Raw genomic sequence first — 13066 nt, 5'->3', positions numbered from 1 at the left:
AAGCTCAAATATCTCAACTACAGCCCCAAATCTCAAATGAGTTGAAAGGATGTTCTTTGGACGCATTCTCATCTACCTGACAGCTGTGCTCTAGTGCCTGACCACTGAGATCCTGGAACTAGCAGGAAACACGGCTCATGACAGCGGAAGGACAGAATCGTCCCTTGGCACCTACAGTTGGCTGTCCGCAGCGACGAGGAGCTCAGCAGACTGCTGGAAGGAGTGGCCATCACTCTGGGAGGAGTTCTGCCCGCCATTAGGGCAGTCCTACAGCCTGGGAGAACCGAGAGGCCAGCCGAGTCTGGGTGGACGGATCGGACGGCATGTGCAGCTAGTTTCTTAGGATCCACTGTGGGATGGAACTTTACAAGAGATCCTTCCTGCCTACAGCCATCAGTATCTATAACATCTCTTAATGAAATGAGGATAACGAGTTACAACAACAAATAATTTCCCTTTGGGATTAATAAAGTATTTTTGAATTTAATTTAATTGAAGCCCTAGGTTGTAGATCAGTGATTGACTTTGTACTTGTGTCATCTGATTTGCGGCATTTTGTTTTGGACACTCAGGTGAATAGAGGAGCTGAGTTGTCAACTGATCACTACCTGGTAGTGAGTTAGATCAGATGGCGGTGGAAGATGCTAGGCAGACCCGGTAGACCTAAACGTGTAGTGAGGGTTTGCTGAGAATGCCTGGCAGAAGAACTCATCAGATAGATCTTCAACTCTCACCTCCAGGAGAGCTTTAACCGCATCCCAGCTGAGGTGGGGGAAATTGATTCAGAGTGGGCCATGTTCTGTGACTCCATTGTTGAAGTGTCTGCCTTGAGCTGTGGCTGCAAGGTTGTCGGTGCTTCTCGTGGTGGCCATCCTCAAACTCGGTGGTGGACTCCCTGTGTTAGGGAGGCTGTCAAGCTGAAGGAGTCCTATTGGGCCTTGTCGATTGGTGAGGCTCTGGAGGTAGCTGGAGTACCGGAGGGCCAAGCAGTCCACAGCCTTGGCTGTTGCTGCAGCAAAAGCTCAGATGTGGGAAGAGTTCGGTAAGGCCTTGGATAGAGACCCTTGTCTGCTCCAAGGAGATTCTGGCAAACCATCAGGCGGCTGAGGAGGGGAAAGCAGCACTTTACTAATACTGTGTTCAGTGAAGGTGGGGTGCTGTTGACCTCAACCAGTGATTAGTCAGAAGGTGGAAGGAATACTTCTTGGACCTTTTCAGTCCCACTGGCACGTCTTCCATGGAGGAAGCTGAGTCAGGGGACTTTGGGGTTGGTCTGTCCAAAATTGTGGCTGAGGTCGCCAAGGTAGTTTAAAAGCTCTGTGGTGGCAGGATTTTAGGGGTGGATGAGATTCACCCTGATTTCCTTAAGGCTCTGGATGTTGTGGGACTGTCTTGTTTGACATGCCTCTGCAACATCGTGTAGACATTGGGGGAAGTGCCACTGGATGGTGTTCTCCAATTACAGGGACATCACTCTTCTTAGCCTCCCTGGTAAGGTCTATTGAAGAGTATTGGTGAAGCGAGCCCGATCGTTGGTCGAACCTCAGATCCAGGAGGAACAATGCGGGTTCCGTCCTGTCCGTGGAACATTGGACAAGCTCTTTATCCTCACTAGGGTCCTTGAGGGGTCATGGAAGTTTGCCCATAGTCTACATGTAGACTTGAAGAAGGCGTTTGACCATGTTCCTCGGGGTACACTATGGGGGGTGCTCCATGAGTATGGGATTGGGTGGAGTACGGTTCGAGAGTTTGGTTCGCATTGTTGGCAGTAAATCGGACCACTTTAGGGTGGGAGTTGGACACCTCCAGGGCTGCTCGTTGTCACAGATTCTGTTCGTAACTTTTATGGGCAGAATTTCTTGGAGCAGCCACGGGGAGGAGAGAGTCCAGTTTGGCGGCCTCAGGATTCCTTCTCAGCTATTTGAGGATGATGTGGTTCTGTTGGCATGACCCTCAGCTCTCGCTGAAGTGGTTTGCAGCAGAGTGTGAAGCGGCTGGGATGAGAATCAGCACTTCCAAATCTGAGGTCTCAGCCAGAAAAGGGTGGATTGCTCTCTTCGGTTCGAGGGTGAGGTTCTGTCTCAAGTGGAGGAGTTCAAGTATCTCGAGGTTTTGATCATGAGTGAGGGAATAATGGAGCGTGCGATTGACAGAGGGATTGGCGTAGCATCTGCAGTACTGCGAACTCTGTACCAGTCCGTTGTGGTGAAAAGGGAGCTGAGCTGTAAGGCAAAGCTCTCTGTTTACCAGTCGGTCTACATTCCTGCCCTCACCTGCAGCCATGAACTCAGGGTAGTGACCGAAAGAATGAGATTACGGATACAGGTGGTTTAAATGAGTCTTGTCTGCAGGGTAGCTGGCCTCTCCTTTAGAGATAGGGTGAGAAATTCAGTTTTCCAGGACAGACGCAGAGTAGAACCGCTGCTCCTCCACATAGAGAAGTGCCAGTTGAGGTGGTTTGTACATCTGGTAAGGATGCTCCCATGGCACCTCCCTAGGGAGGTGCTTCAGTCATATCTGACTGGGATGAGACCCCGGGGAAGACCATGACACGCTGGAGAGACTATGTCTCTCGGTTGATCTGGGAACGCCTTGGAGTCCTCCCAGAAGAGCTAGAAGAGGTGGCTATGGAAAGAGATATCTGGGTCTCCCTGTTCAAGCTGCTGGCCCCACGACCCCACTTCGGAACAAGCAGAAGATAATGGATGGATAGATGGAAAACCTGAGGCTCAACACTAGATAAGTCATCAAAAACACATCAATAAATCAAAAACTACAAAACTGAATGTCAAAATATTTTTTTTGATTTATTGTTTCAATATTTGTCATGAAAAGATTTATGATAATGAGGGTTTTCTTCAACTTTTTTTTTGTTGCTATTTTTAGATTTCGGAAAGGTTTTCTGAAAAGTCTTTGTTTTCTGTATTGTTGATGTGTATTTTTTTATTATGCTTTACTTCTCAGAACCACTCGTGTACACATGTAGCTGTGACTCATTTACAGTGCTCTGCTCAGTCGAAGATAACATGTTCATGAGACGGTAATGCTCATCGTACATTAGCAACAACGCCACAAGAGCTGTTAGATTAGAAATTCATTAAAAAAATAAAAAGTCACTCTTTGAGGCATGTTTAAATGTATGTATGAAAATAAATGAAAAAAAAAACTGCAACGTCAACATCACTGATTACGTTTGAGGTATCACAAGGTATTTTTGGCTATTGCGTTTAGACTCCGGACTTTGCTCACATCTGCCACCTTCAGGTCGTACTCGGGTGCTGACAACATGGCTCCCATCGTCACACATGTGTTCCTGCACATGAAAAAAGTATTTAAGAGTTTAAGCTTAATAAAATAATTTTTACTTATCTATTTTAAGTGTAGGAAATAGCTTTTATGTTATTTAAAGCTGGTTTCAAAACAAACCTGAATTTCATTGCAGAGTCTCGGCTGGAGCGAGCTGAGCAGTGAAACTCTTCGGCTCCTGACCCTTCTAGTATTCTCTGCAGGTTTCGCTCTGTGATGCCCCCTCCTAATTTTAAAAACAGAAATAAATATATATAAAAAACAAAAACACACAAATGAAAGTACATAAAAAATAAAAACACTAACCTGGCATAACAATTATTCTTCCTTTGGCCTGTTGAGGAGAAACTACAATGTTAGAAAGTCAATACAGAACATATTGTATCTTGCAGAAATGTATTAAATCAAAAATAAGTACAAAAGATGTACGTGTAAAAATACTTGTATGCTTGTTGCTATTATGTTATACGTACTTGATCAATGAGGCGTTTAATGACATGTAGCCCCTCTAAAGCCGAGCTATCGCAGCCACTTGTCAACACGCGCTCGAACCCTAAAGTTATTAGAGTCTCCAGAGCAACTGCTGGGTCGTGGACCATGTCAAAAGCTGCAGACAGATCAATTTAACATTGACAAAAGAACCTCAGACTCAGAGTAAAATCTTTATAAGAGCATTTTTTCAGAGACACTGATAAAAGCAATTCTACAGCATTGACTGCTGGGGATCTGTGACATTTTTCAGATGTTATTACTAGCAGCTGTAGATTATTTAGAAAAACTACTTGTTTTAAATGGAAAAAAAAAATTACCTCGGTGGAAGGTCACAGGCAGAGGACGAGCAGCAGCTGAAGAACAAAAAGAAGTAAACAAATGTTTTTAACTGTTTCACTTTTTTTTAAATTATTTATTTTGTAGATTGCATACTGATGAATTTATCTGTTTATAGTGTGCATTGTTAATTATTAACACAAAACTAAAAAGCAGTCACATGCAAATGTGAAGACAGTGATTCAGGAGCAAGCTTTTAAACCTCAATTTGTAAAAAGTTTATGAAGAACTTCACTAATAAGCAACTATAACTCTATATATGTACAGAGCTGTTGAAAAAAAGCAGAGGGAATTATCAAGGACTCACTCCATCCAGCTCACTCTCTACTCAGTTGCAAAAAATGTTCATATACCAGTAACTTGAGACACAGTAGAGCAGACAGTATCATCACCCATAGTTCAAAGTTTTTAATAGTTTTTTCCCTGCCACAGTGAGACAGATGGGCAAAAATAACCTACTGAACAGGTGCAATAATAACCCTACACTACCTAACTTCACTTGTCATGTGACTAGAGAAGGTGTAGATATCATCACTCTGTACAGTGTAGATATAATTTACTTTATTCTTATTTTATCATTTAGAGTTGAGTGTTTTGACTATGGCGCAGATAGCTCTGCACAAGAATTATAATTGGCCTGGATTGTTGGTCTTATGCACAAATGGCAAATAAAGTACTTCGTATCTTTTTGTAGATATAATAGTTTGGATCTTTACAGAGCATCAGGTCTTGGTCACAAACAGCATCAACAAGCAGTCAACAGGAAAAGCATTAGGCTATGTAAATGACAAAAAAAACTAAGATTTTACTGTTCAATAATTCAAATTATTACTTTTTTGCTGCTTAGATGCTTTATAAATAAGGTGTCATGTTCCAAAGACTGCACAAACTAGAGGATTTAAAATATGTTCAAACTAAACCTGAAAGAAATTAAACGGCTACTTTGATCAGACCGCTTTTGTATAATTTTAAATAACAATATCAATTCTTTTTGATGGACTTTCAGCTCTTATATCTCACTTGTTAAGTGATTCTTCCACAGTGGACTTTAGTTGGAGTACATCTCAGATAGGATTAAGTCAAATGATCTACTCATTCCCAACATTTTGCCATGCTGCCTTTGTGACCAGTGTCATCAGCAATAAACATCATGTGAACGGAAGCTTCACCATGTTAGGCAGATAAGATTGTGCCTTTTGAGTCTTTTTCCCATTTAGTCTGTGATAGTTACAGCTGTTGCCTCTCTGTGTGAAGGTCTTGAATTGCCTCCCAGTCTGGGGCCTTTCTAGGTGGAGTTTGCATGTTCTTCTTCTGCATACATGGGCTTTCTCCTGGAACTCTAGTGTCCTACACATTGACTAAAAACATGTATATTAGGTTAAGTGGCCACTCTAAATTGGTCCTAGGTGTAGGTGAGAGTATGAATGGTTTGTCTCATCTTTTTCATGCTTGATTTTGTGAAACTGCATATCATGAAGAGAATACTTGCTACCGTGTTTCACAGTTCAGATTAAATTTACAGATAAATAATACCCAGTAGCTCCATGCAGAGCTCTGCATCCACTCGTCCATCTTCTGTCAGGGCACCCAGAACCAAGCCATCAGCTCCTTCGTTCTTTATCAGCTCTATGTCTTTCCTCATCACCTCCACCTCCTGATCCAAATAAAGGAAGTCCCCTCCACGAGGCCGTATCATCACATAGACTGGGATTTTGCTGTACTGCTTTACAACGTGCAGAAGACCTGCAGTAAAAGAAATGGGGGTCAGAAGATTATCCGTCTAAATGGGCCAAAGAGCTTCCGCAGTCAGTCTGCACAGAGGTGAACTGTGTTGATCACCTAGACTGGGGGTGAGCCCTCCCTCCAGAAGACTTGAACAAAGTTCAAGCCGACTTGCACCTGTCAGGACAGAAAACACTAAAACGTTAAATATTATAATTCTATGAGCTCAGTACAATTGCTGTCATGTGTAAAATACCACTTAAATAGTGCCAGATAAGTGCAACTTTGGCTTGATCATACTTTCAATAGGTGTCTGTGCATCAAGTCTTCAACAAGTCATTTAAATTGGGCCAAAACAAAAATGCAGAGAAGCTTGCTCTACACTTTTACTGACCTCCTCTCTCAGCATTCACAGCAGACTCCACGGAGTCCACACACACCTCCATTAAAAAGCTCTGTGCCATTCTGAACGCCTGAGCAGAGAAAGAAATACAAAGATTTTCAATATCAACTTCTTAGCCAACATCTCTTCGTAATCTTTCAGTTAACATTTTTTAACTTCTACCGGCACAACTACCTGCCAGTTCGTTGTTTTTTTGTTGTGTTGTTGTTGTTTTTTTAAGTGTTTTGAAGGAACTCACGACATGTGAGAACCACTAGCTCCTACTTACAGCCAGTCACCACTAGAATGAATCGAGCCCGTTTCCGGCTGGATTGTTCAATCATAATATCGTGCTCCGGAAGAGGGGCGGTAAAATGATTATATATAAAGTAGAATGTGACCGCCTATGCGGGGTACGCTAACATTCTAAACGGGCATCCATGTTCCTGCTAGTTACGAAACAATTGACCAAAACAATAAATAAAATACATTTAATAAATAATTATAAGTTTTATTGACAACGTTTTTTATTTAGACAAAATTAAAATCTCAACTCCGCATTTATTTTTTTATATGACGTCAAAAGGTCAAAGTTGAACCGTTCTAACGCCGGGTAACAACAGAGGCTATCTTCAATTTCCACATGAATTGCAGTTAGATGTAAGCTCTAGTAGACATTGAGACAGAAAGATGTTGTTAACATCGTTACGTACAACCATTTTATGCGGCTGCAGATGTGCTGGCAAGAGGTTTCAACACAGCAGCGTGAGTAGAGCTAACTTTAGCTACTAGCTACCAGGCTAGCATGTTATGAAAACTCAACAAGAGGCACATGTAAAAAAACATTAGCCAAAATAAATATTTGTTTCACTTTTGTAGCTTGCAGCCTTTATTTAGGGTCGTGTAGTTAAAGAACATTAGTTATGTGACCATGAAAATAGTTTATCTGCATCTTTCTAATAGCTAAAGACATAACTGACCTCTAGCCTTCTTTTCGTTTACTACAAGTACAACTACAACTTGAAATTGTATTAGTTTAGTTATAGAAGTGGCATAACTATGATCTATTTGATCCTAATTTAAATGAATATTACATTAGTATTACACATTTATTCTGAAAGCTGAAGGTATAACCTGCGAATTTGCCTACAGTTTTGTCCAAAACTGCTGACTTTTTACTGAAATTAAAGGCTTTTTTGTATCTTTTAGATATGATAAATAGCCAAATCATGGTGGATTTTGTCTAAATGTGTACATTTCCTGTTTACGTCATCAAACATTTGAAGATGGGGTGTGAGAGATTAGTGCAGCTTAATTTTTTTAATGTAATTTGAAGAGTTCATTTGACCTTTTATTTAAAATTTTGGTTGACGGGTACAGATATAATAACACAATAAGGAGCACATGGCCTTTATATGTCTTATTGTTTTACTTATTCACGCTAAATTACCACACACACTCAGACATGTTCTCCTCCTTTTGCCCTTCTTTGTCCTTGGGATGGTTAAGTAATTAAATGTGCAAGTGCTGCTTATGAATTCGTACAACAAGCACGTTTATTCACTTGAGCTTATGTGATATCACCTGTACTGTGTTGTTGTGGTTTTTTAATGTTTGACACTTTTAACACATTAAATAGAAATTGCAAAAAACTGTTGATTTTGAGCAAGTTTCTAGAAATCATTATCCAAACCATGCTGTTGAGATTCACACAAAAGAAAAGTAAACCTTTGTATGCACTAACTGCTAAAAATACTGATAAATAACAACAATGCACATTTATGACAAGTTAGTACATAAGCAAACAATGTAAATATACATTTAAAAAAAGGTCTGCTGTGGTTTATTCATCATCTGAATGTTTGAAAAAGGAATGCATGACATTGCATGATTATTAGAAGAGCAGAGAATCTGTTAATGTTGGCTGAGATCACAGTAGTGTGTAGAAAGTATAAACACATTTCTTAAAGAAAACATTCAGTGGAGTTACCCTTTAAATAAAATATCCCTTAGGTATAAATGAATTGTTGGTTTTGTTAAGGGTGATATGATTACAAAAGCACGTCTCTGTTTACACAAATTCTTCACGATTATTTAAAATACGAGCCTAAGTTTCAGGCGTTAAAAATGTCCTGAACTTTTTGAGTCATGTCAAAACATTTTGTTTGGACGTTCTGACATGCATGTTTTTAAGAAGTCAAAAAGGAAAGTGTTCAACAGAAAGGTGAAAAAAACAACACCTTTGGAGTAGATCTGAGTGAGTGACTGGCACTTACTGTGTTCATGATGTACCAGGAAGGAGCAAGTGTTTCAAAGTTTTTTCTTGATTTCTGTACAAAAATATTTCCTCCAAATATTGAAACTCTGCTCCTGGAAGCACATATCTGTTTACAATGTCACTGCATGCTGTTACAACTCTGTCGTGAAGGTAAAATACGTCTTCAAATAATAATATACGGTCTTTTTGAAGCTATTCGCTTATCATTCTTTCAAGTTCTCTCTTTATTCATTGCTTTATAACATCAGCAAAGTCCACAGCTACGACAATGGCTTGTGAGGAGAAACTGCAGCACCTTCACTGCGGAGACAGCAGCTCCTTCCAAATCAGCAGTGACTGTCCCTAACGAAGCCACAAATCGCATAGTGGGACGCTGGTTGCTTGGCTGCAGTGGTCTGGTGGTTGGGGCCATTGTTTTGGGTGGTGTCACAAGGTAAAAGAAACTTAATAGTGGTTTGTCTGTGCATATTATTTTTTTTTCTGTATTGAGGTGATGCTGATATATAAATATTGTGCATTTGTTATAAAGGTTAACAGAGTCTGGGCTCTCCATGGTGGATTGGCATCTAGTGAAAGAGATGAAGCCACCTCAGACAGAAGAAGAGTGGCAGGCCGAGTTTTCCAAGTACCAGCAATTTCCAGAGTTTAAAATGTATGCATCTTTTTGTTTACTTCAAACGAAAAAAACATTTTATAGTTTGGAAATTAAAATGACATATTTTGAACTAAAGTTTGTAATTATGTTTTGAAATGAAAACGTGTTATTTCTTCTTTACTGATCACTCTACTGAACATACAGTGACAGCTTTGATATTTAGATGTGAATTAATAACTTTCTTTTACATAGTGCAGGTATTTGGTTGAACTTATTACCTTATTTCATACTTTTTTCCCCCAGACTGAACCATCAAATGACTCTGCCGGAGTTTAAGTTTATCTTCTACATGGAGTGGGGTCATCGCATGTGGGGCAGACTAGTTGGACTGGCGTACATCCTCCCCACCATTTACTTTTGGAGAAAAGGATATTTCAATCGTTCCATGAAGGGAAAAGTGCTTGGACTTTGTGGTTTTGTCTTCTTCCAAGTAAGTCCATGTATTTATTATTTCAAGAGCCAGCTGTATGTTTTGTTTATGTCTTTATTAAGTTATAAATTATTTTCAGTAGTTGGTAATTTGATGTCATTTAACTCTGCGTGTCTCCTCAGGGCCTTCTGGGATGGTACATGGTAAAAAGTGGGCTGGAAGAGAAGCCCGAGTCCCCTGACGTTCCTCGGGTTAGCCAGTATCGGCTAACTGCTCATCTTGGTTCTGCCTTGTTGCTCTACGTAGCCAGTCTCTGGACAGGGCTTACCATGCTGCTACCAGCACACAAGGTACAGAGGAAATCTTGTTCCTTACTTTTGAAATTTTAAGCATGTACATCGACAAACAAACACATTTTTATTAGATGTAAAAAAAAAAAAAAAAATTCCACATGATTTTCCTAAAACGTTACAGCTGGCAGAAACCAAACGTCTTATGCAGCTAAGGAGGTTTGCCAAAGGTACTGGTGGACTCGTCTTCCTAACCGCTCTTTCAGGTAATTTAAAACTTCTTAAATAAATGCAATATGATGAAGAAGCCCCTAAAATGTCTTCAGAGTTTGAACTGCTTTTAAGCACCTTTTTAAATATGCAAACAAATTTGTTTTTAAGTTAATAATTTTGAAAGTAAGATCTTGATTTTTGTAAGATCACAGTTCCACCGTTTTAACCTATCTCTAGCTCACTGCTAGTAGCAGCTTGGCATGTGAACGTCCTAAAGCCTGCAGGATTTGTCCAATGGGACACCCTAGACCAGGGCTAGTCAACTGAATTGCTCAGGGGGGCACAGTTACTGAAAACCAAGAGCTCAGGGGCCGGACATCCAGCAGTTATTGTCATTAAGTAAGTTTGTTTTATGGTTTAAAATCTAGTTTTAGTTAAAAATGAACGCATTGGTGGACCAAACTGAGCTCACCCGTGGGCCTGATTTGGCTCCTGGGCCACCAGTTGAATAGCCCTGTTCTAGAAGGTTTGCATTGTTTCCCTTCCTTTGACCCTACAAGTACCTGTTGGTGCTTGCAAGGCCAGCACTGTGAATAAGATTTGGTTCTTAGTGTTTATGTCTGGTTAAATAAAGGTAAAAATTTGTAAAATAGATGACTGTTGCAAGAAAGCTTTGTGCCTCTTCTGTAATTCATTATAGCAGTGCTAATAAAAACTAGAAACACAAATATTGTCAGTTTTGTGCGATGAGTTGAAGGATTTTTTTTTTTTATTATTGTAGAAGTTGAGACAATATGCCTTAAACAATGTAATGTTCAAATCTTAACAGAACCAGTCATTTACAAAGCAGACCTTGGTGCGTTTTCTTAGTTTAAATTACATGAATATTGTAACATCTAAATTGAGAACAGAAATCATAAACTGTGGTACTTGTGGAGCAAGTGAATTATAATACAGCAAACTTTTAAAGGGATGTTCTAGAGTAAACTGATAATTTTGACCTAGGCATAAAAATAATAGGTGTTAAGTAAAACTTGCTTAGTTTGCAAAAAAACTAAGAATTGGAATTGTAACATTAAAAAGTTAATATAACGCTTTGGTTTTAACACGTTTTTTGGTACAAATTTAGAAATCTGTATGTTTGAGTTTTATCTACTTTAATATTTATTGCGTTATCTTAAAGTTCATAATGTTATTCTGTGATGACACCGACAACTGTTTGTAACAATTAATATAATGTATTTTACCCAGGTGCCTTTGTTGCTGGTTTGGATGCTGGTTTGGTGTACAACTCCTTCCCTAAAATGGCAGACAGATGGATTCCTGATGATCTGCTTGCTTTCTCTCCCACAATTAAAAACTTCTTTGAAAATCCCACCACTGTGCAGTTTGACCACAGAATTTTGGTACGGCGTGATCGCAGAGCAGATGGCATTTTAGTATTTTAATTTAATTGAAATATCGTCAATATTTTTTTATTTTTAACCTTGCCCAGTAAATTGGTGCTCAAATAGTTTGACGTAAATATTTGTTGTTCTATATTTTTTTAGGGTATCACTTCTTTGGCAGCAATTACAGGCCTCTATTTGTTCTCACGGAGGATGATGCTACCTAAAAGGGCAAAGGTTGCCGTCAGCCTCCTTGCAGCAATGGCCTATACTCAGGTAAGCTTTCAGATAGAAACATGCAGTCACATGGGTACAATAAAGTTTAGTGTAACTAAAGTCCATCTTTTCTGTTGTTTAGGTTGTTCTTGGGATCTGCACACTGTTACTGTATGTCCCCACGCCACTGGCAGCAACTCACCAGTCTGGTTCGGTGGCTCTTCTGTCACTCGCCATTTGGGTTCTTGCAGAGCTGCGTAAAATGCCCAAGTAAAACGCCTCCTGCGTTACGAACACACACTTTTTTTTTTTTACCACACTGTAAGCCTGTCTGCACTGTCAAATAAGACAAAAATAAAGACATTTTCTTCATGGATGGATTTATACTTGTACTATAAATTATAGTATATTTGTATTTATTATTTAATTTTCAGTTCTAAACATAGATGACTTACTGAATTAATTTTGAAAACGTCATCAGAAAGTGTCAAGTTGAGTTTAGAAGTTTTTGCTTTTCCAGCTTGAAAATGTTTTCAGTCTGGTAAATTTTTGCATACCATTTTTTTCTATTCTTGTTTTTTTCTACATTGTTTACAAAATGTTCTCTAGTTGAAACGTGGTAGTTTCAGTTTAGAAAATCCTCTTTTGCCTTTGTGTCTGGACAAACACATTCTTTTAGGAAAAACAAACTTTTTTTTTTTATCATGTCCTGATGCATGCTCAATAATCCAGGTAGAAAAATCTAAAAAAGTTAAATCTGGTCCTCTGGACATTCAAAAAGCAAACAAAGTTGTTGAAAAAGTTGTTTTGCTTTTTGAATGTCCAGAGGACCAGATTGAACTTTTTAAAATTTTTTATCATGGTATTATTAAACATACTTAATGTTAATAATGTTAATAATTTAAAATCCATATCTTGTTAAAACTTTGATTGCAATTTAAGATGGATTTGGAAAGTTGTCTTACCCTTCCATAATTATGAATTAAACTCCAATCTTTGAACTTGAATGGAATTTGTGATGTTTTGTTCTTACTTTTGTAATTTACTTATGGTTATAGTTGCCTCTACTGAATGTTTTCGGGAGTGTTTGTATCTCAACTGAAGCCCAATTGTGACAAACCAAATACTTTTGACTTAACGTATTGCCTTACAGATGATAGTGTACAGTACCAGTAAACCATTTGTACACACCCAAATTATTTATTTTCAGTAATGAGGTGTGTCCAATTTGTTTTTACAGTTGCTGTGTCAGTACGACAGCTGTTCATAGACCTGTTGAGATGCAGAGTCAGGCTGAGCTTTAAAGAATAATACAATAATCTAATATATCTGAACGGTACAGTTGATTAGATGACCCGCTTGGTCTGACCACTTAAGACCAGATGCTCTTGGTTAAGAAAACAACAAAGAAACAACTC

At 39.1% G+C, this 13066-nt stretch overlaps 2 protein-coding genes across 3 annotated transcripts; one reads left to right on the top strand and one right to left on the bottom strand.

Moving 5' to 3' along the window:
- Window positions 1-3129: 3129 nt before the first annotated feature.
- cutc (cutC copper transporter homolog (E. coli)) lies at window positions 3130-6551 on the bottom strand. The gene is made up of 9 exons (XM_037685536.1): window positions 6434-6551; window positions 6251-6329; window positions 5974-6033; window positions 5668-5877; window positions 4116-4151; window positions 3780-3913; window positions 3613-3640; window positions 3427-3532; window positions 3130-3313 (listed from the first exon to the last, which is right to left on the bottom strand). The coding sequence occupies exons 2-9, from the start codon at window positions 6318-6320 to the stop codon at window positions 3202-3204; spliced, it is 756 nt and encodes a 251-aa protein (XP_037541464.1). The 5' UTR covers window positions 6321-6329; window positions 6434-6551; the 3' UTR covers window positions 3130-3201.
- Window positions 6552-6839: 288 nt separating this feature from the next.
- Window positions 6840-11978, top strand: LOC119418255 (cytochrome c oxidase assembly protein COX15 homolog). Of its 2 annotated transcripts, XM_037685526.1 has the most exons (10): window positions 6840-7003; window positions 7043-7045; window positions 8765-8949; window positions 9046-9168; window positions 9415-9601; window positions 9724-9891; window positions 10016-10097; window positions 11296-11450; window positions 11595-11708; window positions 11791-11978. In XM_037685526.1, the coding sequence occupies exons 1-10, from the start codon at window positions 6929-6931 to the stop codon at window positions 11920-11922; spliced, it is 1224 nt and encodes a 407-aa protein (XP_037541454.1). In that variant the 5' UTR covers window positions 6840-6928; the 3' UTR covers window positions 11923-11978. The 2 variants fall into 2 exon arrangements, with proteins under 2 accessions (XP_037541454.1, XP_037541448.1); XM_037685520.1 differs by lacking the exon at window positions 7043-7045.
- Window positions 11979-13066: the final 1088 nt, after the last annotated feature.

The sequence above is a fragment of the Nematolebias whitei genome, chromosome 1 (genome assembly GCF_014905685.2).
Source record: "Nematolebias whitei isolate Nwh7 chromosome 1, NemWhi1, whole genome shotgun sequence".
NCBI classification, from domain to species: Eukaryota; Metazoa; Chordata; class Actinopteri; order Cyprinodontiformes; family Rivulidae; genus Nematolebias; species Nematolebias whitei.
This window is presented reverse-complemented; position numbering and strand designations above follow the sequence as displayed.